Source organism: Callospermophilus lateralis, chromosome 15 (genome assembly GCF_048772815.1).
Source record: "Callospermophilus lateralis isolate mCalLat2 chromosome 15, mCalLat2.hap1, whole genome shotgun sequence".
Classification (NCBI taxonomy): Eukaryota; Metazoa; Chordata; class Mammalia; order Rodentia; family Sciuridae; genus Callospermophilus; species Callospermophilus lateralis.
The window spans coordinates 17,477,749-17,504,610 of NC_135319.1; the positions used below are offsets into that span (position 1 = coordinate 17,477,749).

Here is a 26,862-nt window from a genome sequence, read left to right on the forward strand (position 1 = left end):
TTAAAGGGACTCAAAGACATTTCCTCAGTTAGGAATGGGTATGGCAAAGCTGTGCACAAGGACAACTGCAGAATGCTGCATTCCTTCAAGGAAAATCCTTTTTTCCAAGGAGAAGGGCGAAGCAATTCAGGCCGGGGCCGTTTATCCTTGTTCTGAGAGTCTATCGGTCCCGGCAAAAGAGGGCAATAGAGATCCAAAGAACTCCAAGGAATCCTTCCCTGGCTCTGCCGTCTCTAAGTCAATGAAGTGGACGCCAATGGAGTGAAAAGTCCATTCAGTGAGTCGGCGGCTGTGGGACTCAAGGCTTTCGAAGGGTACGGACACGGTGACTAGGTGGACTAAATGTACCCACTTCCGCCCTTCGTATAGCACTGTAGCCCTGGCCCTGGTCTGGGATTCAAGCACGCGCGGCATCCTCCACTCCGCACTGACACGGCCGGACTTGCGGTCCAGCGGAGTTTCGTCCGGGCGGGGGATTCGTTCAGCAGGGCGGAGCGCCGCGGAGCGCGGCTGGGTGGAAAGAACGGCGGCGCAGACGGCGCTTGCGCTCACACTCAGCCAATCACAAGACTTCCTTCCGGCATTTTCCTCTGAAATTGGTCCCTCTGTAGATATCTTTCTTCTGTTTCTTGTTTTCCACCCGAGAGCCAGCGGGTGGTGCGAATTTCCGTTTCCGGTGGCGTCCATGTGGAGCTGAGGAGTAGCAGTTGTGAACCCGGTAACCGCTGCGGGTTCGGGTCGACGAGTTTGAGGGCTCTGGGTCTCTCGGAGGATACTGAGTCGAGATCGTGGTACGGTTCCCCCGGGCAGTCTTGTGCTCTGAGGTCATTGGGGAATAGCGGAGTGAATTTGGCAGAAATCCCGGACCAGGAGGGAAGGTGGCAGGGAATGGTAGTTTCGTGGCAGGATGGTCCCAGCGGCGACCTAGAGTTTATCCAGCTTAAAAAAAAAAAAAAAAAAAAGAGGAAGGTAGGAGGCAGCCCGTACAAGTAGGATAAAATTTACTTCTCTGGCAGTTAGAAAATATGCCCGTCTAGCACATGCAATTGGACGGCCAATAAAATATTTTAGACGTTTTAGTTTAAGTTAGAAATTCAAATTTTAGTTTAAGTTAGAAGACCATAAAATCAGTTGATGTCTAGGCTTGAGCTGTCCAGTATGTTTGCCACTAGCCGCATATACCTATTTAAATTTGGAATTAAATTTATTAAAATTTAGATTATTTTTTTTTCCAGTTTCCCTAAGTGTATTTTCCCATATAGTGACCTTGTGGCTTACTGTATGGGAAAATACAGATAGAGAATCTTTTCTTTTCTTTCTTTTTTTTTTTTTTTTGTGGTGCTGGGGATTGAACCCAGGCACTCTACCAACTGAGCTATATTCCCAGCCCATCTTTATACAGGAGTGGATACCTCTGATATTGACAGGAACTTAAGATGAATAAAATTTAACAAACATAAAGGTATCCTTAGCAAGATAACTCTTGTAATTTATGGCGTAACCGAGAGAAGTGAAATGGAGGGTGGTATTAAGTAGTTTCTGTACCTGTTGGTTGAATAAATGCATCATCTTTTCATAAAGAAATAAGTGGAATTAACTGCACAGGCACACCCCTGCCCACCTCCTTGCCTTCATTGTAAAATACTTCCCCCACCTTTCCATCCCATACTGTATAGTTATTTGTGAGTTGATAAATAGCCACTATGGAGTCGAAGGATCAGAAGAAACACAGAAAGAAACACAGTGGGCCCAAAGCTGAGAAGAAAAAGAAACGGCATCTGCAGGATCTTCAACTTGGAGATGAAGATGATGCCCGGAAGAGAAACCCCAAAGCTTTTGCAGTTCAGTCTGCTGTGCGGATGGCTAGATCCTTTCACAGGTATGTTTCTCTGAATTCTGGTGGTGGTTCTATTTATTCTTTCTTAGGTGGTGGGAGACAGTATTTGGCTTTCTGAGCTTTGAAAGACACCTGCATGCCATGTGTCTTACTAAAACATGAGAAGCCTTTCCCATAGAAGCAGCCTTGCCTCCAGCATCTGCCCACTGTGGTTATTTTTGCCCAAGAAAAAAGAATTTACAGAATTTAATTTAATAGTTTTTCCCCCTAAGTTTTAACAGTCTGTGATGTTATGTGCATTTCCCCCTAAAAATTTTTACATCATTCTAAAATTGTAACGTTTAATACTAAAGTAGCTTTATTTAGGGAATCCTTCTTGAATGCCAGCATTGTTTTTAAAACATTATTTAATCAAATATATCAACAGCCTTAACAGATTAAGAATTATTTTTGTCCTTAATGAATAAGAAAACAAGTTTTACCTCCTCCGTCACATAACCAGTAAATACAACAGTCAAATTGATCTCCAAAACCTCTGCTTTTATTTGTTATGACACACTGCCTCAGAGTTTATCTTTTGTTTCCTTTTAAACTATTAAATTTAACTCTTAAAACAATCAGATTTAAGATGTATTTAATTTTCAACTCACTTTACTTTTTAAAAAATTTTTTAGTTGTCTGTCGATGGATCTTTATGTGGTACTGAGAATTGAACCTAGTGCCTCACACACTTTATCACTGAGTTACAATCTCAGCTCCTCAACTCACTTTACTTTTGAAGTCATCCTGTTACATCTTTACTGAAAGCAGTTACTTTGCTTGGGGTGAGAAGTTAATAAGTTAACAACAAGTTAATTGTATCCATGTATTTTCTGTTCTCTCTATAAAATCTGTACTTAACAAAGTTCTAACCTTTATTATTTTGAAAGTGAATTAATTTATTTTTACAAATAGGACTCAGGATTTAAAGACCAAAAAGCATCACATTCCAGTGGTTGATCGAACTCCACTAGAGCCCCCACCAATAGTGGTAGTGGTGATGGGACCTCCAAAAGTTGGAAAGAGCACTTTGATACAGTGCCTCATTCGGAATTTTACCAGGCAAAAGTTGACTGAAATCAGAGGCCCTGTAACGATTGTGTCAGGTAGGTTTTGCTGCCACATAGCAGGGGTTGTCACCTGAGTGACATACATATCTTTTTGTTTTCTTGAGTAGAAATTGTTAAAGTAATATTGTCACATTGTATTCTTTTGTGCTGATTGATTGTAGCTTCAGAAAAGGATAGGTTCCTAGAGATAATGATATATATGTATACCTTACCTGATTGCTCTGTTAGGTTTGCCAAGTGTTCCTTGGAAAGGCTTAGCAGGCAGAGGCAGGCTGGTCAGGTAACCATGGACATTTTTTTTAAACAGGTAGTAAGTACCACTGTGAACATGCACACCCACTTTCCCTCTTAAAACTCATTCTTGTGGAAGTGAAAGACATTTTCTTTTTCCCTTTGATACGTTGGAGTGATAGTGAATTTTCCAAATGGAAAATAAAATAGCAATGGTAGAATCTGAAGTGTCTTGCAACAATAATATAGTTAGGCCTTTTTTAAAAAAAATATTTATTTTTTAGTTGTAGTTGGACACAATACCTTTATTTTATTTATTTATTTTCATGTGGTGCTTAGGATCAAACCCAGGGCCTTGCATGTGCTAGGCAAGCAGTTCTACTGCTGAGCCACAACAACCCCAGCCCTAGTCAGGCCTTTTAACTGGAAAATAATCATTGTTCCATGGATTTTTCTGTTGCATTAGATTTGAGGATGTTTTAACTATAGTGATCAAGTTAAAGTAATTGGCTAAACAACAGGATCATAGTTATCATGAACTCTGTCCAGTCACAATTTTACCTATATGAACATTTTCATTTATCTGGGTAAACTTGGTATTGTTTTAAAATTAAAGAGAGAACATGACAAATCAAGGTGGGATGTATTTTATTTTGCTAGTTTTCTCACATAAAAATGAACTTCTAGCATATTCTTATAAATGTACTTGTTATGTTAATGGATACAGTTAAAGCATGATAATTAGTTAGTGAACTAATAAATTACCTTTTCAGGATTTTTTAAAAGTAATATGTTCATTTTTTTGCTTATAGGTAAAAAACGCAGACTCACCATTATTGAATGTGGGTGTGACATTAACATGATGATTGATCTGGCCAAAGTAGCGGATCTGGTAAGTTAATAGGGGCAGCCTGGGTTTCTGATGAAGACTTACAAAAAATGTCATAAGCTATTTATCCCATGTTGAAAGGGAGAATATTTTGTGATTATTAAAACAGTAAATGTGATTGAATTAATAATTGTTATTCTAATTATTACTAATAATTGTAATTATTGCTAATAATTGTTATGATAAAAATGGTATGCATTTGATAAATGCATTTTAAGATCTAAAAGCAAACCATAGAATAGGGGAAACTTTTAATGAACATAGCCAATAAAAGCTCATTAGTGTAAATATAAGTGTGTATGTGTGTGTGTACCTTTGTTCTTAGTGTTAGTGTTAGACCTTTGTTCTTAGTGATTATGGTCACATAAGTACATGGATTGCCCTAATGCAGCGGTCATAGTTTATTAATGGAAAAACTAGACAATAATAAGAATGTGGAAAACCAGCTTCAATTGTATCTGGAAAGTGATAATGTTCACTATTTATGATACTCTGTTGACTGTCTTATAAACTAGCATGATAGGATGACATGACTGTTACTTTCTCCCCCCACCCCCCCCCCCCCCCAAATTCAGCTCTTTCTGGAGAATTGTTTATTGACAAAGATACAGATTTTGTCCTTTCCCCTAGGAAGACTCCTAAAATACTATTAAATACAAGTAATACAGATTTTTAAAACCAGGCCATTTTAATTTCAGAAAATTAAATAGCATCCCCATTTTGAACATGTAAGGCTACCAATAGTAAAAATAAATATTTATTATCAACACAAAGTAGTATAAATTTACTAAACCTTGTGTTTTGAAATGATTGAATTAGTACTTTCCTAATTAAACATGCCTATTAAAAAAGAAGCCTTTTGTGTAAAACTTGTTACGATTTTTTAAAAGGATCACACATTTGGTAAAATATTCAAAAGTGTACTGTAGGATACAAACATTCATATTTTCTCTTTCTTGGCTCTGTCCCTGGTATCTTAGTTTACCTCAGAAGAGTATCTTTCCAGATACATTTAAACACATGTGTAACCTTTTATAAACAAAAATGGTAGTTTATTATATAAATTACCCTGTGCTTTGCTTCTTCATATAATGTATGTGGATGTATATAATCAGTAACTTTTATAGCTCAACCTTATTCTTTTCAATTTGGTATTCCTTCTATGGATGTACCATAATTTAACCTGGGACTTATGTTGATTATTCCATTCTGGGTTGTCAGAAAGCTTCCTAAGTCATGTGGAAAAGGCCTACATAATACATGGATTTGTGTATGAACATGCATATGTGGATATTGGGGGTGTAAAACAGACTTAGTTCATGCAGATGGCAGCTGAGTGATTGTTTGCTACCTTGTCTTCCTGATTTTACAACCAACTACTTGTCTTTTGGTACACTGTGGTGTCAAATGGGTGTCAGGATATTCTAATATTTGATAGCCGGCCTACCCATCTTTGCCTTGTTCCATTGTCATTGGAGAACTCTTCTTGCAGACTCTAGTCTGGTATGTGCAGTGGCTGTGTGCTTGCTCACAACACTTAGTAACCTGCCTTTGTGTGATTTGTGCACACAAAGATAAGACTTGTGAATGTTAGGCACATCCCATACCACTGAGCTATACCCCCTTACCTGTTTGTGTTTTTTGATATTTTTAGTTAGCTACAAAAAGATGAGAATAAAATAGAGTCAATTTATCAATTGAAAAAAATGATTTCTGAGTAATTGAATGATACCAGTTAAGATGCAAGATAGAACTTTTCTGTTTCATACTTCCTAGCCAAAAAAAAAAAAAAAAGGTTGATTTTTTTTTTCCCCCCTATGAGACAATTGAAGCTGTTATCATTTTACCCACTTTTTGGATGTTAAAGACAAGTGTTTGGCTTCCTTACAAAAAATTTCATTTCTTGAAGTCAGGATTTTTATAAAAGGGCCAAATTTGGCCCAGCTTTTTCTGAGTTCTTTCTCATATATTTGGATTTTTGAGATGTAAATTTACATCCTGACAGGTGTATCCAGTCAGAGGGTGCTTTCACTGTCAGAGTGCTTCCTAAGGGCCACTGAGTTGAGTCTAGTGCAGAAATCACATTTTCCTGCAAAGGGCTAAGGAATACGTATTTCATACAATTGCTATGGCTGCTATTTAACTCTGCAATTGCAGTGCAAAAGCAACTGTAGATGGTATGTAGATGAATTAACGTGGCTATGTTCCAGTGGCACGTTGGTTACATCAACAGGTGATGGACTGAATTTGGCCTGTGGGCTATGTTTTGCTTACCCCTGCTTTGAGAAATTTTATGTTCTGTTTTTAGGTTCTCATGCTTATAGATGCCAGCTTTGGGTTTGAAATGGAAACATTTGAGTTTCTGAACATCTGTCAAGTACATGGCTTTCCTAAAATTATGGGAGTTCTTACCCACTTAGACTCCTTCAAGCATAATAAGCAACTGAAGAAGACAAAGAAGCGATTAAAACACAGATTCTGGACAGAAGTCTACCCGGTAGGAAGAGAAATTATTTGAATTAATCCTTTTAAAATATAATGAAGGGACATTAATAAACATCTTTATAGGCTTGGCTTCCTGAGTATCCTTTATGCATCTGTTCTCAGTCCCTGGAATATTTCCCTTCAGAGAATCTTTAATCTGGGCCCCTTATCATATTTCATTTGTCTCTGTTAGCTGCCATAACAAGTAGTATCTGTCTTATTTTTGGGGTCATAATTTAAAGCACAGTAGAAGTTTTCCCTAATGAAGGACTAGGGACTGCAACTTTTGTCTTCCTTCTGTGACTCTTGAGTCATAGAATCCTTTTTCTGCCTGGGAGTCTCATTGTCCTCTTTTTGCCATGCCCAGATAGATGCCACTACTTGACTGGAGAGCAATCTCTTCCTATGTATCCCTTATACAACAAGTCCTGAAGAAGCCCAGGCAGGCTCGGCAAGCATGAGTTTACTGGATTGCCAGTGGTCTGCCTTCTTGGGATTTTGTCTTATTTAGGACCTTTATTTTGGCACCATATTGACCAGAATTTAACTGAAATTTAAATTTTCATATATTTTTTTAATATTTAGGGTGCGAAACTGTTCTATCTTTCTGGAATGGTACATGGAGAATACCAGAACCAAGAGATTCACAATCTGGGCCGTTTTATTACAGTTATGAAGTTTAGGCCTCTCACATGGCAAACTTCTCATCCTTATATCTTGGCAGACAGGTAAAAATAAATGTAAACTTTTTTCTCCAGTCCATGTAATTTAAAGCTAAAAAGGTTAGTAAAACAAAACTGTAATAGTGCTTAGTTTTATTTTTCTAGGATGGAAGATTTGACAAACCCTGAAGATATCCGAACAAACATCAAATGTGACCGAAAGGTGTCTCTTTATGGTTATTTACGAGGAGCACACTTGAAAAATAAAAGCCAAGTTCACATGCCAGGTATCCTCTTTCTTGTAAAACACTATATTGTAGTACTCTTGAGATGACTTCATTTCTCATGAAAATTGAAAAATGTCCAAACAATTCTGAGCTACTTTGCCATAACCTGGGTATGCGTCAACTAGCAAATGTGTTAGTGGATGCTGGTATCATCTAACTAGAAAGGTACAGTTCTACTATTGAATAATGCCCTTTACAGAATCCTAAGCCTTTAGGCTATGGGACTTTTTTTTTTTTTTTTTTTTAATGGTTCTAGGGCTCGAATCTAGGGCCACATGCATGCTGGGGAAGCATTCTACCACTGAGCCACATCCCTAGCCCCAGTCTGTGGGATGTTTTTACTTTAAGTTAATACTGGTTGATTATCTAGTCAGCTGAAGTCACTTCCTGGGTTCTTTCTTCTAGGTGTAGGAGATTTTGCTGTGAGTGATGTCAGTTTCCTCCCAGATCCCTGTGCTCTTCCTGAACAGCAGAAGAAGCGCTGTTTAAATGAAAAGGAGAAGCTGGTTTATGCACCTCTTTCTGGAGTTGGGGGTGTGCTGTATGACAAAGATGCTGTCTATGTTGACCTTGGTGGCAGCCATGGTTTTCAAGCATCGGTAAGAGGAGTCTTTACTCTGAACTCTTTCATTCTTTCTGAGCTGCTTTTTTTATGATAGTAATTAATGTATTTTGTTTTTATTTGTTGAAGCTTCTTCTCCTTATCCACACTTGTAATAAAGGTCCAAATGCATATTTTAAATATGTAGAAGAACATCAGGCAGTTTCAGTTTATCAAGCAGAAAGGAAGAATCCTGACTTCCTATGGACCAGTGTGGCACCTCTATACAAACAAATGTGTTTTTTCCTCTCTTTTTGGTGTTTTTCTCATTCAGAATGATATGGTTCTGTTTGGGTTTTTTTTGAGATTTTATTTTTAGTTTCAAAATGGGATTTTTGTTGGGTTAAAATAGTGCTTTCAGCCAGGCATGGTGGCACAAACCTGTAATCCCAGGGACTTGGGAGGCTAAGACAGGAGGATTGCAAGTTCTAAGCCAGCCTTAGCAAAAAGCAAGGTACTAAACTCAGTGAGACCCTGTCTCTAAATAAAATACAAATAATAGTACTGGGGATGTGGCTCAGAGGTTGAGTGACCCTGAGTTAAACCTCTGGTGTCCCCCCGATCCTCCCACCCCAGGCAAATAAAGAACAGTGCTTCAGAAGGACCTACGGTAACTATTTAAATGATATACTCTATGAACTTAGAAAATTTTAATGAAGGTGGGAATTAATTTCAAGTGTTATCTTTGACAGGAGGAGGCAGGACCCACCAGTGAATTGGTTCAAAGTCTTATCACCACACATTCCACTATTGATGCCAAGATGGCTTTAAGCAGAGTGACACTTTTTTCTGATTCTAAACCTCTGGGGTCAGAGGAAATAGATAAACAAGGGTAAGCCTACTGTTTCTAGTTTTAATTATAACAATTACCCATCATTCTGCAATCATAACAGTTTTTGTTTTGGTGAGATTCAATCCAGGTTATTTTGTTTTGCTTTGTATATGTGTGGTTTTTCAGGTACAAGACATCACATGGAAGTATTTTCTCAAAATGAAATTCAGGATTTATTTTCAACAGAAAGAATCAGAATACTCATGAAATACCACAAAATCTTTTCTGTAGTTTTCTTTTAGTTTCTTTTAGAGACCTGAGTTCACTTAGCTTTCTTTTGGTGACTAAAATTCTAGAGCAGAATCAGGGAGCTTATTCATGTGCTATTCAGAGCCACACATTTTGTCTCTGAATGTTTTGCTTATGTTGCATTGTATCTTTGTAAACGAGGTCCCCTAATGTTATGGCTCATTTGAATTATTCTTTAGACCCGGTAAGGAATTTATATACCTTCAAACATAGTGGGTATTTGCTAAACATTGGTTTTGTTGTATTGATTTATGCCTTTAATTAATCTGAAAGTGATTGAGATTATCTAGTATATTATTTGTTCTAGTGTGTATAACTATTTAGCATCTATTAATACCTGACAGATTAAAAAGTGTTCACTAAGCCAATTTGGAAAGCAGTATGGAGATTCCTTGGAAAGCTGGGAATGGAACCACCATTTGACCCAGCTATTCCCTTTCTTGGACTATACCCAAAAGATCTAAAAAGAGCATACTACAGGGACACAGCCACATCAATGTTTATAGCAGCACAATTCACAATAGCTAGAATGTGGAACCAACCTAGATGCCCTTCAATAGATGAATGGATTAAAAAAATGTGGCATTTATACACAGTGGAATATTACTCAGCACTGAAAAATAACAAGATCATGGCATTTGCAGGCAAATGAATGGCATTAAAGCGGATTATGCTAAGTGAAGTTAGCCAATCCCTAAAAAACAAATGCCGAATGTCTTCTCTGATATAAGGGGGTGTGACTCAAAATGGGATAGGGAGGAAGAGCATGAGAAGACTACCACTAAATAGGGAAGAGAGATGGGAGGGAAAAAGAGGGAGAAGGGGAGTAGCACGGAAGATGGAAGGAGAACCTCATTGTTTCACAGAATACATATATGATGTTGTGATGAGAAAAAAAAAAAGTGTGTCACATTAGATTGGATAGAGAGAAAGGATGGGAGAGGAGGGGAGGAGTAGGTGGGATAGTAAGGGCAGCAGAATAGGCTATGATTGATGTATGTACATTCCATGTATGTATTATATGTCAAAATACATTCTGTCATATATGACTAAAAAAAATAAAAATAAATCAGATGGTTAAAAAAAAAGTTCACTAAAAAATCATTGTTATTATCTGTTGTAATTAACTGTTTTCATTTTTGTGTATTATTTTTGTCATCCATGTTTGTATGGGTGCTGTTTTTTAGCATATAGTTATAATACATGTAAATTTTTATTTTTATATCCCAAATATTTCAATATAGTCTTGGTATAGTCATCGTTTTGTTACTGTTGGTGTATTTTGACTTACTTATGGTGTGATTTAAATTGGTGTTTATTCATAGTTTTATATGTAGTACTACATTAAATAGCTTCATATAATTTCTATTTTATTCTGTGGTTTTAGCGTGTTAATGATTCTGTACCAGTTACAGCATAGGTCACTTGAAAATGGCAATTTTCTTAATCTGCCATTCTTTTACATATAATTGCTTACATTCTTTAACAAAAAGCTTTTACTTCTTACTTTATTTCACTGTCACTGTTGATTAATGAATTCTTGTTTTTATTTCATGTGCTACTGTTTTATTGCTGTCATTATTCTTTCCAGTGCCTATGTTATTAATAGATTAGATCACAGGAGCATTCAGTCTGTCTCTGCTGTCCTTTTGGCACATCCCGATTAGTCTTTGTGTGTGTCTTGCTTTCTGATACAAAAAGATGAACTAGGCTAATTTTGATCTCCTTGGACCTGGAGTCAGCTATTTCCTTAAAGAGCATCTGTATCTCGCTTAGAAATATATTAGTCTTTCAAAAGATCTACTAAATACTAACTTCTGTTTGAACACATTTTCTAAAAATTTAAATAAATAAATACATATATATGTGTGTGTGTGTGTGTGTGTTATAACAATTTAATAAAATTTAGTTTGTACGTATAATTACATGTTACATTGTGTGTGTATGTATATATATATGTATGTATGTATATATATACACATACAGGTTTAAAAAGGTTATCTCTTTTTTCCTTCCATAAGTTCTTTATAAGTGTGTTGTTAGAAAACTGTTCATGAGTTTGTTTATTAGCTATTCCAATGTTTATCAAATCATTTTTTCCTATGCTGTGTCATCTTAAACTTTTCCTTAACATTTTATATTTATTTGTATTTTTATTGGCTTTCTTATCATTTCTAGATTAGTCAATTACTGTACAAATTGTTATTTTGTATTTACTTGGTAATTATAGGCTGTGGATGCCAAAAGAGGAAAAGCAAATGGATATGAAGACTGGTCGAGTGCGTCGCAAAGCTGTTTTTGGAGATAAAGAAGATGAGTCTGGAGATAGTGATGATGAAGATGATGAAATGTCTGAAAGTGACAGGTCAGAGAATGGCTCTAGTGATAGTGAAACAGAAGAGGAGAAAGATGGTACTGAAATAACTAAGTATATGACCATTAAGGGTATCAAAAGACAGAAACTTGAGCAGGAGGAAGACAGTGAGGTGGATTTGCCAGCATTTGCTGATAGTGATGATGACCTCGAGAGGAGCTCAGGGGAAGAAGGGGAAGCAGAGGAAGCTGATGAAAGCAGTGAAGAAGACTCTTCTGCAGAGGAAGAGAGGGATGTTTTAGAATCGAAGGCTGTTGGAGAAGGTGGTGAAGCAAGACTATTGCCAGATACTCATTGCAATGACCATTTGACTCTAGAGAAGTCTTCATCAATTAAAAAAGCAGCCCTCACCACTTCTGATTCTGGTCATTGCACAGCTGAAGAGGCATTTCCTTCTGAAGATGTATCTGAAGAAAGCTCCTTACTCAGTTCAGAGGAGGAAAACCCAGAAAATGGAGGGGCTATTAGGGAAAAGCTTGCAAAACCTTTGCAAGTGGGCAGTGGGCAGAAACTGGAGTCTGAGAACATAATTGATGAGACCAGTGATATTGAAGATTTACTTAAAGAGGATGATGATTACAAGGAAGAAAATAACTATTCCATTGAAACTTCAGGTAAATAACTGTTCCATGATAACTTCAAATATGCTTAAATTTAATTGCTTTTTGAGACTTGGCACTTAAAATTGTTGCTGTCAGTAGAATAATAATACTGTTTGGAGATTTTGTTAACTGTTCAGATGTTATGGGTTTTAGAATGAATGAGTTGTGAACTTGAAGCAGCAAGGACAAGTATACGATGTAACTGGATATTGACATTGACCTTTTAGGTGCCCTAAAGTGGAAGGAAGACCTTTCCAGGAAGGCAGCGGAGGCCTTTCTAAGGCAGCAACAAGCAACTCCAAACCTCCGAAAACTTATTTATGGGGCAGGTAAAGAACTGTGATTCAGAGCTACAATTTTTTATTTTCTTAGATTATTTCTGAAGTGAGGATAAGGGAATTGGTCCATAATTCTTGGCTGTCACATTTTATGTTTGGCAGATATTTTTAATAGTTACCTCATGAAGACCACAAACTGGTCATACAAAATAGATTGATAGGTTTGCCATAAAAATTATATTGGGGATACAGTCCATTTTATTATTTTATAAAGTGCTTTATGAGAAGTTTTGTGTAGAATATAATATAATGCCTGGTAAATATTTCTGCCTGTAAATTTTTTTTTCCTTAGACTGAGAATCTTATGTAATGCATTCTGTTCTTCCTTTTGCCCTTCTTCTCTGATTGTGTTTTGTTAAACTTGTATGTTATTTTTGGAAAAAATAATGCAGAAACAAATATAAAGTGGTGAGATTTACATTGTGCTTCCCCATTGCTACATGATTGGACATTGGGCTTGGAGTATTGAATTGGAGAGTTGGTGTTTACTGAGTTTGATTTAGATTTTCTTTAAGGACTTTTAGTGACTAGAAACTCAACATTCCTCCCCAAAACTCTTCCATAATAATTTAAAGCTCGCCTTTAATTTCCTTTCTTTTCCCCAACCCCCCTAGTATTCTCACTCCTCAATGGTCTATTTGCTGCTGCCTTGTAGGAGAGAAGAGTCTTCCAAATATGGAGTGTGGTGGTTTCCTGGGCTTTTCTTCATTTGTGACTGTCCTGCTCTTGGTAGCTGATTGACTCAGGGCCACCACCATACCTACCATAAATAGGGATTCCCAGTTCCCTGATTTCTGAGATGTGTGTCCTAACTGGTTAAAGATTCTGAGTCCTCTAGAGGTGAAGTGTTTGTTCTTACCTTTTCCTCTTGGTGGTCTCTTTAGTAACACAGGATAATGAAGATGAAGATACCCGAGAAGAGCTTGGAGGGTTGTTTCGTGTCAGCCAGCCTGACAGAGGGTGTAAACATAAGGCTGATTCTTTGGACTGTTCCAAATTTCTTGTGGAGGCACCCCATGATTGGGATTTAGAGGAGGTAAGGCTGAGTAATTATGTTTAATTTAGGAAAGAATTAGGATTACTTAAGGTATAGCTGGGTGGCAGATCACTTGCCTAGCGTCTGTGAGGCCCTGGTTTGATTTTTAACACCACACACACACACACACACAACCAGTAAAACAAAACAAATTATAATGAAAGAATAAGGAATTTGTCCTAGAAGAGCATTATCTGATTTTAGTATTGCTTATCTGTTGTTGGCGTCTTACTTTTATGAGTTAAAACAGGTCATTTTTAAAAATATTATAGTGGATATTTTATACATTCTGAGTGATTACATAAGTACTGAGTTTAGTTAACGTTTGTCATAGAGAAAAGGAAAATGTTCAACTTACAGTGTGAATAGTAACATTACTCTTTCTTTGAAGCACTGTATACAAATTTTCATACATTTGAAATATTTTGTGTCTTATGAGGATATACTTAGTGTTTTAAGTTTACATTTATGGTGAAACTGATGAATGTTCTTCCCCCAGTTCACCTGTTAGTATTCTTCTGTACCAATTTATAGGAAACCCAGAGAAGAGAGCCTGATTGAGTGCACACAGGAAAGCAGTGCAATCCAGAATCTGTGAAATTCTACATATCAGTTACTTGGTGTCTTCAACAAATAAAATGTAAGGGAAAAAGATGGGATGAGGGAGAATCGCAGATTGAGAGATTCAAATGACAGATAAAAACAGCACTAAAAACGAAGTGAAGCTATACTGCAGTGTTTACTGATGCAAACTTTGAGGATGAAATTATGAAGAAAAGGAAATAATCACAAGTCTGGATGTGGTTTCTTCCACAAAAGGAAGGAGACTATGTATGACAGGGCTGGAATTATACTGGAATTTATTTGGTTCTCAAATTTACAAAGTCTTAATCTCAGATTCCCCCTGGCCCCCACCTTATTCTCTCTTCTTTGGAATGTTTTTTAGATCTTCCCAAGGCTGGCTTCCTATCATTCAGTTTGATTGTTGTTGTTTTTTATTTTTTTAAATCAGTTTTTAGAATGATTCTCCAAAGGTGATTATTTTAAAAATTTAATGTTAAGAAGTCATGGACTTACAAAGAGTTGGTGTGCTTCCATTCTATTGTACCTGTTATCTTTCCTGATGATCATACCTTTAATTAAGTAAAAATTTAAAATTAAGCTTAGTTTAAATAGTCAACATCGTTATAGTTATAGGCAAAGCATCTAGAAATTTGATAGGATTTAGGTTTGATTTGCTTAAATGTCACCTCTCATATTACTGTAAAAAATATTGTTTAACAGTGAATTCTTAGAAGGTGAATACTCCTGTGGCCACCACTTGGGTCAAGAAATCAAGTTTTGCTGCTCTCCAGTATGACGACCCCTGTTGTATTCTCCTTCCTTTTGTGGAGGGAATCACATCCAGACTCATAATTTTTCCTTTTCTTTCCAATTTCATCCTCAAAGTTTGCATCACTAAACATATTTAGTTTCACTTGGTTTTTAGTGTTGTTTTTATCTGTCATTTAAATCTCAATCTGTGATCGTTCTGCCTTCCATGACTTATTTTCCTTACATTTTGTTTGTTGAAGAAGCCCTGTGTTGATATACAAAGAATTTCTCATTCTGGATTTTGTGGATTGTATTTATTGCATCCCTCTGTGCACTTAATCAGGCTCTCCTCCTCTGGGTTTTCAATAAATCATATCATTAAGAACTTTCTGTCATGATTGAAATGCTCTGTGCATGACTGTCCAGTTGTCTACTTGTGGCTACCCAGCACTTTAAATGTGGCTACTGAGTAGAAGAATTATATTTTTGTGTTCAATCCTTTTTTTTTCTTCTTCTTCTTCTTTTGCAGTGCTGGGGTTTGAACCCAGAGCCTCATGCATGCTAGACAAGTGTTACACTATTGAGCTACATCCCCAGCCTTTTTAATTAAGTAAAAGATTAATTTTTTTTTTTTTAAGAGAGAGAGAGAGAGAATTTTCATTTTTTTTTAGTTTTCGGCGAACACAACATCTTTGTTTGTATGTGGTGCTGAGGATCAAACCTGGGCCGCACGCATGCCAGGCGAGCACGCTACCGCTTAAGCCACATCCCCAGCCCCTAAAAGATAAATTTAATGAAGACTAAACTTAATTAGTTGAGTTTAAATAGCTACATGGTTATAGCTACCTTGAAGACAAAATAGTCTATAAATTTGACAGAATTTAAGTTTTTATTTTTTGGTAGCCCCATTTCCTATGTGGTAACATTTTTTTCATTAGAAAGCAAAGTCTGGCTGACTTTTTCTCCTTGATGTTAGCAGTGTAATGCCTAGGACCATTAATTACCTAAGGCTGTGATATGGAGATTCAGTTATTTCTCTTTACTAGCTGAAATACTTATATAAAGAAAGACTGACCCTTACCTACTATTGGGTTACCTGTTTTTAAAATGCTTGCTTTTTTGTTGTTTTGTTTTTGTTGATCAATTTTTAGAGTGATTCTCCAAAGGTAATTTTTTTCTTTTTTTTGTGTGTGTGGGAGGGGTTAATGGGAATTGAACTCAGGGGCATTTTACCATTGAGCTCATCTCAACCTTTTTTATTTTTTATTTTGAGGCTAAAGCTGACCTTGAACTTGTGGTCCTCCTTTGTAAGCCTCCTGAGTCATTGGGATTACAGGCATGCACTACTGGGCCTGGCAACTTTTATTTATTTATTTATTTATTTATTAATATTATTAAGTCATGAATTTAAATATAGTTGATGTGCTTCATTCTTTATTGATGTTCATACTTATACTCTTTGTGACCCATGGAAGACTCTTAATATTGGCTTTATATTTAACATGCTCTTAGTTTTCTTAGTTGGCCTCTTTGCTTTCTGATGGGTCCAGTATTTTGTTCATTTCTGATGCCAGATGTGGAATCAACCATAAGTGGTAATTTATTTTAGTAGAAAATAGTATTTTAACATAACAATCTCATCATAAAAAAGCTTATTATTGTGAGTTGGTCATTGTTTCAAGGTCATCCCCGTGGCTAGAGCTAGAATTCAAACAAATATTTCAGTTCGTTTTAGGACTGCATCTTATGTCTGTATCCATTGTCCACTGGAGAATTATCTCCTGGCTGAGTCTGAAGATGATAAAATTTAAAAATCATATCATTATTCATTTGATTTGTCCCTCATTGCACACAAAACAATGTCAGAATAGTATCACATTACTATTAATACGATTATAGAAAAATATTCTTCCTCTCATATATTCACCTCTCTTTCAAAAGTGTATGAGCTATTTACATGCCTACCAGCAGTGCTTGTGAGTTCTGATTTATTCAAATCATCACCAGTGCTTGTTATTATCTGTTTTTGAGTATAGCCATCTTCGAAGGTGCAAAGAGGTATCTCACTGTTGTATTGATTTACCAGATAGCTAATTAGGTCAAACATTATTTCAAGTGCATATTGGCCATTTGTGTATATACTTTGAAGAAATAATCTGTTGGTGGGTTTTTTTTGTTTTTTGTTTTTTTTGGTACTAGGGATTGAACCCAGAGGCACTCAACCACTTCAATCACTGAGCCTCATTCCCAGTCTTGACCCCGCAGTGTGCTCTTTTTATTGAAATTTTTTGAAACAAGATTTCTCTAAATTGCTTAGGGCCTTTTACTAAGTTGTGGAGGCTGGCACTTGTGATTATCCTGCCTCAGTCTCCCAAGCCACTGCAATTCCAGGTGTGCATCACTATGACTGGCTTGTTCATATTTTGGCCTATTTTTAATATCGGATTGTTTATTGAAATAATTGTTTATATATTCTGGATACCAGTCATTTATCAGATATATGATCTGCAAATATTTTCTCCCATTCTACAAGAATTATGTTTTTAGACAAAGTAACTTTGTGGTAACAAATAGAAAGACCGACTTTGTAAAATGCTCTCACTGCATTGCCTTAGAAACATTAGTACACTTTGCAAATTAAAACTGTAAATATCAGTTGCTTATGAGGTCAGTAGACTAATAGTACTTACCCTTTCTGCTGTTTACTGTTGTAACCTTTGTGTTTTACCTCTTTGGTTATACTGTCAATGTCAAAAGTAATCTTACAGACCCACTTAGATGAGAATATCCATGAAAGTACTTTTAAGTATTTAAAAGCAAGTTGTTGCCTAGTGTTTCTCAACAGCAGTTGTTTTGTTGAGTGATTAGAACACATCGACTAAGTGCTGTCTTTTCTATATAAGGTAATGAACAGTATTAAAGATTGCTTTGTGACTGGGAAGTGGGAAGAGGATAAAGATGCAGCCAAGATATTAGCAGATAATGGTAAGTAAGGGCTTCATTTTTTTTAATGTCTTAAATTATAGTCAAGTTGAAAATAATAGTTGTGAATGCTTTGGGGTGCACTCCCAGAAGTTATGGGTGATACACTGGTTTTTCCTTTCATGATGATTTTCTTTTCTCCCCTTGGTTAATCAGTTTGTTAGTTATGGACCCTAAAGAAAAGTGAAGAATTTTCTGTCAATTTTATTAAAAGTAGATTTTTGTGTATGAAATATGTAACATTTATATTTGTCTTTTGATCATTTGGAAAATTTAGAATAAAAAGTACCTGTCAGTACCAAAGGAATACATGTTTCCATCTAGTCATTTAAGAATTATAGAATTGTGTGTGTGTGTGTGTGTGTGTGTGTGTGTAAACTTTAATTATAAATATACATAATAAGTTTTACCATTAAATGTCTTCAAAGGTTTCATTTTTATGAAATGATACTATAATCCAAGTCAATTTTGTTGACATTTAGCAATTTTGTACTTTGTCCACACTATAAACTCTGCACTGGATATCTTCAAATTAACTCTTGGTTCATGTTTTGTTTTCGTAAGATAGATTCATAAATGTTAGAATTGATTTGTTTTTATGGATCACAGTTACAAATTGATTTTTAGAAAGTCATTCTTATTTATGTGTCTGAGCAGTACATCTTAGTAGTTATTTTACTGCTTTCATTAAGCGCCGAATAGCATCTATAAAAATTTTTGTTAAATTCGGTTTCTTAAAATTTTAACTAACATTTCTTTGATTACTCATAAGTAAGCATTTTTGTTTAATGAACTCTTTATATTTTTACTGATTTATAATACCCTTCACTTATTTCAAATTATTTTGTTTATTGTCAGTTAATTTTAAAATTTTGTTTAATGTTACAATAAATTTATTTCAAAATATTATATAGTTAAATCTATTAGTCTTTTGGGAGGGAAATTATTTTCATTAACTCATTAAGTCCCAAGTTTTGAATTCTGTGACTGTTTCAGTAAAATTGATAGGTTCATTAAAATAGGTTGGAAATCATAATCTACAACTTATGTATACTATAAGTATGATATTGCTATATTATCAAATTATGTAACTGTACATATAATATTATATTATTATGTATTATATAAAATAAGGTATATAAGTTTTTATACGTGTTCTACATGGAGACAGTGGGACAAAATGGGTTATTATCAACAGAAAATCTTTTTGTATTACTGCACTAACTGGGACAGTTCAGCAGCTTTCCATTGCTAAAAAAGACTTATGTGACCCAAAATGGTAGTGCTTTCAAATTTGCAGTACATTTCAGGAAAAAGATGCAAAATGGCAATATCAATATAGGCTGCCATCCAGCCTGAAGTCTTCAGAGGCCAGATGCAGTATCATTTGTCCCTCCTTTGAAAGTTGTAATTGGACACAATTTCTTTGAACACAAAAAGTCATGGTGGAACTTTTATTTGCACTGATCAGAGGTCCTTGCCTTGAAGAAACTTAGCAAAATAGCTCAGGCTAATTAATTCCAGATCTTTGGAAAGAGCCCTCACAGCACAATTACTGAAGTACTTAAATCTTGTATGACTGACCCTAGAATTGGAATTATAGTTGCATTTTGTACATTTAACTGGAACTCAGATAAGGATCAACTTAAATTTTATTTGCAGATCATGATTCTCTATTACTGTTGGGAATCACGTGGGTTCATGGTGTGTTCTTAAATTCGGTATGTGTATGTCTAAGGCCAGTTATCGGCAGTCTCTTCTCTTTTATTGACCTCTTCATTCTTCTGTTTCTATTTTCTCCATTAAATATCTTTATTATACCTTTGGAAATCTAATAAGGCAATTTGCTTCATTTTATAAATTGCCTTAACATTCACAACCTTTAGTTCAAGTAAATTAATTAAATTAATTCTTATTTAATTTTTATGTTTTTGTCAAATAAAAATAGCAACATAGAAAAGTCAAAGTAATGGTATAATAAACACAGGTGCCTACTACGTAGATTCAGCAATCATTAATTTATTTTGCTATGTGTGTTTTTGGTTCTTTGTGTACATGATTTTCTAAAACATTTAAAAACACAGCAAATCAAGAACACTGAGGCACCCTGGGGGATATTCTATAGCTATAATATCTTATCTATGTAGAAAATTAATTATAATAATGACCTATCATGTAATTTAAGCCATGTTCAGGTTTTCCCAGTTAATCCCAAATGTTTTTAAATCTTCTTCTTTCCCTCTTAGTCTCTGATTAGGTTGTGCATAATATTTTGCTATTGTCTCCTTAGTCTTTTAATCTATATCAGGTGCTCACAGAATCTGGCTTACAGGCTAAATCCAGCTACCACCAAATAGATAACCTGCATACTGAGAATGGATTTTATATTTTGGGGGGGGGGGCTAAAAAAATTCCCAAATAATATTTTATGACGGTCATAAACCAATTCAATCTTCATGAATAAAGTTGTATTGGAACACAATCACATGTATTTGTTAGTAGCAGTTGAATGGTTAGGGACTATATAGCCATTAAGCCTAAAATATTTACTCTGATTGTTCTAGGAAAAAAAACTTTGGTAACACCTGAGCTAGAGCAATACCCTAACTGCCCACCTATCCTTTTATAATGACAGTTGACTTGGAAGAGAAGCATTCCATTGTCTTGGGAAATGGCCCTAATTCTAGATCAGTTTTCTTATAGTGCCATTTAACTTGTTCTTTCTTTTTTTCTGTGAACTACATATTAGAATTCAAGCCTTGATTAGATTCAGGTTAAGCATTTCTGGCAGATGAGCATATTTATGTATCTAGAACGTGTTCTTAGAGGTTAATTTTATATAATTCTGGTTTTTAGTGTCTTCTATGATCGTTAGTTTATTTTATGGTTGTAATTTTTGTGTTTATTTTTTAACATTTTCATAAGTTATTTGTTTTTTTTTCAATTCTTTTATTTTCTTCATAATTAGAAAATGAAGTCCAACTTTTAGTTGTATTACTTAGTTTGGGGATTAGAAAAAATTTTTTTTTGTTTTTGTTAAACAGCACACTTTTTAAAAATTGAAATGTAACTTAATGTTCAGTTGAGTGAAATTTGACAGTTTTGTATATGCCTATACATACCCCCTGAAGCAAGCTAAGAAAATATCTATTGCCTCAAAAAGTTTGCCTGTATATGTTGATCATTAACAGTCCAACCCTTGCCCCTGGGAATCTCTTATGGATTTATCCCCACAGATTTGTTTTGCCTGATTTTTTTTTTTTGCTTCATACAAATACATCAGACAGTATATAGTCTACGTAAATCAACTTTATTGAGATATATGTTTCATAAAAGTAGATATGTTGGTATTAACAATGTAGTTTTGTTAGCTTGAATAAATATGCCTACATACCATTGTTAAAATTAAGAACCATTTTCATCACCACACAAATCACTTTTATGTCTCTTATAGTCAGTCTCTACCACCCATACCACCACCGGCCCCAAAGCAACCAGTGATCTCTAGATTAAGGTTGTCTTTTTAGAATTACATAACAAAGCATACTGTTATCTGTTTGATTCTTGAGCCTTAGCATAATGTTTTTGAGATTTAATCATTGTAATTTGTTTTTCTTATTGCTAAGTAGAATTCTGTTAACATGACTATGCCATAATTGCTTAAGCATTTTCTTTTAATGGTCTTTTAGGTTGTTTCCAGTTTGAGGCTGTTATTAAGAACATGATTATATTATAATTATACTAATATATAAGATAAATTATGATTTTAAATCTATTTTAATACACATGTGTCAATTTCATTGAAATATTTGCAGAATTGAGAACTTGGTATTCAATAAGTTAAGACTGCTCTGAGCATTTGTATGTAGGTCTTTTAGTAAAAGCTAGTTTTATTTCAACTTGATAAATATTTAGGAGTGGAATGCTTGGCTATAAGATAAATGGATGCACAACTTTATAAGAAACTGCATCTGACTCCACTTTTATTGTTTGCTGACAGCTTTTAAGCGCCTCCTCCAATTCTGAACCATGCTTGGATAAGCCCATAAAGAAAGCCCAGTGCTCCCTTTTTGGCACCAGCAAGCAATTCAAACCATTTATATCTGCTGCTCCCCTAAAACTCCACTCTAAAATCACCATTAAAACCCTAAGATATTCTGCTTTCCTCCCAGCTCTTCCAAGCCATGTTTGAATTAATTTAGTAAATTTGCCCTGTTTTCCTTAGAAAATCACATCGTGAGTTGTAAATTTCCCTATACTCCTCCTTGCTACAGGTGTGCCGTCATCATTCTCAACATACAAACCAAAATAATGTTATTGAGCATCTTTTGTGTGCTTTTTAGCCATTTGAATATCTTATTTTGTGAGATGTCCTCTCAAGTCTTTTTTCTTTTCATCTCCAAAAAAAGTTTATTAGTATGATTAAAAACATTTTCTTGAATAACAAAGAGTTTCTAAACATGAAAGAATATCAGTGGCTATACCTTACTATCAATATTTTGAATTGAATGGACAGCTCTATTGCCAGTCTTCATTTTATTAAAAACAATCCATTTATTGGCTCCATGAAGTCATGACTATTTCTTTGTTTGGGAATGAATCCCAACTGCAATTAAGTATAAAACATCTTCCATCATAACTGGAGTGTGACCTATATTTAGAGTTGGGTTTTTGTTTTTTAGAAACATTCCTTTTAAACAATACAAAAAAATAATTAGTATTTTGACTTTTCAACTTCCTACATGATATTTAGAATGGCAGTCCCCAAAGGTCCTCCCATCACATAATTGTGAACCCTCTTCTGAAGGGTAGATCCTGGGGTAAACTCTGAAGATTTTGGCCTCCAGAAGTCTATACTGGTTTGAGTACAAAGACAGCATCATTTAAAACATAGTAGTCATTATACATGTCACCTTTGCATAGATATGGAAGTCTGGTGAAATCTTCAATGACAAACCAGCTTTTCTGAACACCTCAGGCAGGTTTTCACTTGTTCTTCCCAATTCTGTCCCTTGATTTCCAAACTTTCTGATGGTTTCTGACACCTGCCACTGTTTTCCGCATAGGGACGAAAGGGCAGGACCTGGTCAAGGATGACTGTGCCTCAGTTGGCTCTAAGGTACTTCTGATACCTTTAAAAAAGTTGAGCTGATCACTGCAGTCTGACAAATTCAAGCAGCGATGACAAATTACAGGAACCCTGTATTCTATCATTCTTTGACTCTAAGCACTCTATTTCTTCTTCTGAAGTGGCTGTATCATAGTTTCAGAGAGTTCTGTGGCATAGATTTCTTCAAAATGAGGGCTCATGATTTTTGTGACTTCTCCCTCTCCCATACCTAAATCAAGAAGTATGTGGGTTTTCCAGTCTGGATTAGTTTTAAGCAGTCTCTAAAACTGATCTGATGAGAATACAAACACTGAACCTCTTCCTAGCAACCCATTGATAGATGTTCTAGACATAAACAGGCTAAACACAGATGAATGATCTATAAGCCAGCCCAGTTTCTCAATGCTGTTGTTTGAGAAGATCTGTGTTCCTTGATAAAGGTAATTCTGAACAGATAACCTTGAGTGATTCACATAATTTCTCCCTGTTGCACACATACCACTGATGGTTGTCCTTTCTGCCACCCACAGCCTCCTCCAGCCCCAGCCGCTTGTCATGTTCATGTACTGGGGCTGGTGATCGGGTTTCACAGCATCCATATGCTCCACAGTAGCCACAAGGACGCCAGGCTCAGGGCACAGCCAGCCCACCAACAGTCACATCGGGCATGGCTGCTTGCTGGAATCACCACTGGCTCTGGGGTGAGGCGGAGGAAGTGCATGCACCATTATGCCTGGCAATTTACTTTCTTTTTTTAAATATTATTAAGTCATGGATTTAAATATGGTTGATGTGCCCCTTTCTTTATTGATGCTCAAACTTATACCCTTTGTAACTCATGGGAGACTCTTCATGTTGGCTTTATGTTTGATATGATCTTAGTTGATTTTTTTCTTCTTTTTTTATTTTCCTGTTTTCCATTTTGTTGATGTCTGCTCTTAGCTTCATTAATTCTGTTCTGCTCATTTTAGATTTATTTTGCTTTTTTAATTTTTAATTTTATTAAATTATTGGTTTGAAACTTTTTATTTTAAAATTTTAGTAACACACATTCATTGTGTGCTAATGTGTAAAAGGGTTCACTGTGGCATTTCTACACATGCATATGTTGTACTTTGATATGTCTACCCTCCCTTCTCCGCCTCCCCCCTGCCTTCCCTTTGATCTCCCTCCCAATGCCTAACAGGACCTTTTCTTTGTTTTTACTTTTTTTAGCTTCCACCTCTGACAAAATTATGCAATACTTCTCTATGTCAGGCTTATTTTGCTTAATGCGGTGTCTTATAGTTTCACTCTTTTTTCCTGCAAATGACAGGATTTTATTCTTTGTAGCTGAATAATACTCTATTGTGTATGTGTTTTGTGTGTATGTGTATATATATGTCCACATATACACACCATATTTTTCTTTATGCATTTGTCTTCCGACAGGCATCTAGACTGATTCCATGCGTAGGCTATTGTGAATTGTGCTGCAGTAAACATAGGTATGTAGGTATCTCTTGTATGCTGACATCATTTTCTTCAGATACATATGTAGGGTTGATATAGCATGATCATAGGGTAGTTCTCTTTTTAGTTTTTGAGGAAACTATACTGTTTTCCATAGTAGCTGTACTAATTTAAATTCCCACTAACAGTATAAAGGCTCTGTTTTCCGTTTTCTCCACATCCTTGCCAGCATTTGTCTTTTGCTTGGCTTTTTTTTTTTTTTTTTTTTTTTTTTTGTACCAGAGATTGAACCCAGGGCACTTAACCACTGATTCATTTCCCAGCCCATTTTATTTTTTATTTTGAGACGGAGCCTCACTAAGTTGATTGTGCCTTGCTAAATTGCTGAGTTTGGCTTTGAACTCGTGATCCTTCTGCCTCAGTCTCCCAAGCCACTGGGATTACAGGCATGCACCACTGCACCCTGCTTAATATCATTCTAACTGGAGTGAATCTACACTAGATGGAATTGCATGTAGTTTTTGTTAGTTTTGGTACCAGGGACTTAACCCAAGGGCACTTTATCACTGAACCATATCCCCAACTCTCTTTATTTTTTTATATGAGACAGAGTCTTGCTAAGTTGCAAAAAACTCATCGAATGAGTTTGGAAGGGTTCCTTCCTTTTCTATTTCATGGAATAATTGGAGGAATATTCGTGTAAGTTCTTCTTTGAAGGTCTTGTAGAACTCAGCTGAGAATCCATCTGGTCCTGGGCTTTTCTTTTTTGTAAGCTTCTGATGGCATCTTTTTTTAGTTGTCAACAAGCCTTTGTTTTATTTATATGTTCCTCACTGCTGAGGCTGACTTCAAACTTGTGATCTTCCTCCCTCAACCTCCAGAGCCACTGGGATTACAGGCATTTACCACAGTGCCTGGCTCAGTATAGTTTTGATTTGCATTTCCCTGTTGGGCTTTTGGCTTTTGGGGTTTTTTGTTATTGGTTGTTTTTACTACATTGGCCATTATGTACTTTCTCTTTTATAAAGTGTCTATTTGGATCATAAGTTAATTGGATTGTTTTTTGTTGTTGCTGGTGAGTGTTTTGAGTTCTTTTTTTATATTTTTATGCCATCTTTTTTAATTTTTATTTTTATTTATACATGACAGTAGAATGTATTTTGATAGAATATACATACATTGAGTGTAACTTATTCTATTTAGATTCCCAGTCTTGTGGTTGTACATGATGTGGAGTCATCCACATCGTGTATACAAATACAAGGCTAGGAAAGTTATGACCAATTAATTCTATTGTCTTTCCTTGGTTTCCCTTTGTCTAATCTAATAGACCTCTATTCTTCCCTTCCACACCCTTTTCTTGCTATAGGTTAGCATCCACAAATCAGAACATTTGGCCTTTGGTTTTTTGGGATTGGCTTATTTCACTTAGCATGATATTCTCCAGCTCTATCCATTTATTGGCAAAGGCCATAATTTCATTCTTAGTTAGGGTCAAGTGGTATTTCATTGTATATATATATCATTTTCTTTATCCATACATTCATTGGAGGATACCTAGGTTGTTTCCGTATCTTGGCTATCGTGAGTTGAACTGCTATAAACATGGATGTGGCTACATCACAGTAGTATGCTGATATCAAAATGCAGTTAATTTATTGGTATTGATTTTAAACTCTGCTACTTTGATGAATTCATTTATGAGTCCTAGGAGCTTTTTAGTAGAGTTTTTTTGGTCTTCTAAATATAGAATCATCATGGGCAAATAGAGATAGTTTAAGCTCTTCTTTTCCCATTCATATCCCTTTAATTTCTTTCTTTTGTCTGATTGTTCTGGTTAGGGTTCCACAACTGTGTTTAATAGGAATATTGAAAGAGGGCATCCCTGTCTTGTTCCAATTTTTAGAAGGAATGCTTTCAGTTTTTCTCCATTTAGAATGATGTTCACCTTGGATTAGCATAGATAGCTTTTACAGTATATGTTCCTACTATCTACAGTTTTTTAGTGTTTTGAGTATGAATGGATGCTGAATTTTGTCAAATGCTTTTTCTGTGTCTGTTGAGATACATGTGATTCTTGTCTTAAAAGTCTAATGATTTGGTGAATTACGTTTATTGATTTCCATATGTTGACCTAACCTTGCATCCCTGGGATAAACCCCACTTGATCATGGTGCATGGTTTTTTTTAATATGTTTTTGTGTGTCTTTTGCCAGTATTTTATTGAAAATTTTTGGCATGAGTGTTCATCAGGGGTATTGTTTTGAGGTTTTCTTTCCTGGATGATTCTTTGCCTGGTTTTGGTATCAGGGTGATACTAGCTTCATCAAATGAGTTTGGAAGGGTTCCTTCCTTTTCTATTTCATGGAATAATTGGAGGAAGTAAGTTCTTCTTTGAAGGTCTTGTAGAACTCAGCTGAGAATCCATCTGGTCCTGGGCTTTTCTTTTTTGTAAGCTTCTGATGGCATCTTT

General features: G+C 35.6%; 1 protein-coding gene and 1 pseudogene across 2 annotated transcripts in view; one reads left to right on the plus strand and one right to left on the minus strand.

The window, feature by feature from the left end:
• The first annotated feature begins 603 nt into the window (after positions 1-603).
• The window catches only part of Bms1 (BMS1 ribosome biogenesis factor), a 51,637-nt gene continuing 25,378 nt past the window's right edge, over positions 604-26,862 (plus strand). The window contains exons 1-13 of one of the 2 annotated variants that reach the window (XM_076834554.1): positions 604-791; positions 1,677-1,879; positions 2,792-2,982; positions 3,990-4,069; positions 6,375-6,563; positions 7,136-7,278; positions 7,378-7,499; positions 7,905-8,098; positions 8,793-8,932; positions 11,412-12,169; positions 12,385-12,486; positions 13,380-13,531; positions 17,749-17,830. In XM_076834554.1, coding sequence (XP_076690669.1) covers positions 1,704-1,879; positions 2,792-2,982; positions 3,990-4,069; positions 6,375-6,563; positions 7,136-7,278; positions 7,378-7,499; positions 7,905-8,098; positions 8,793-8,932; positions 11,412-12,169; positions 12,385-12,486; positions 13,380-13,531; positions 17,749-17,830 — 2,329 coding nt within the window. In that variant the 5' untranslated portion in view covers positions 604-791; positions 1,677-1,703. The remainder of the gene's footprint in view (positions 792-1,676; positions 1,880-2,791; positions 2,983-3,989; positions 4,070-6,374; positions 6,564-7,135; positions 7,279-7,377; positions 7,500-7,904; positions 8,099-8,792; positions 8,933-11,411; positions 12,170-12,384; positions 12,487-13,379; positions 13,532-17,748; positions 17,831-26,862) is intronic. The other variant, XM_076834555.1, reaches the window with a different exon arrangement.
• Positions 22,679-23,599, minus strand: LOC143381361 (protein-L-histidine N-pros-methyltransferase pseudogene; annotated as a pseudogene).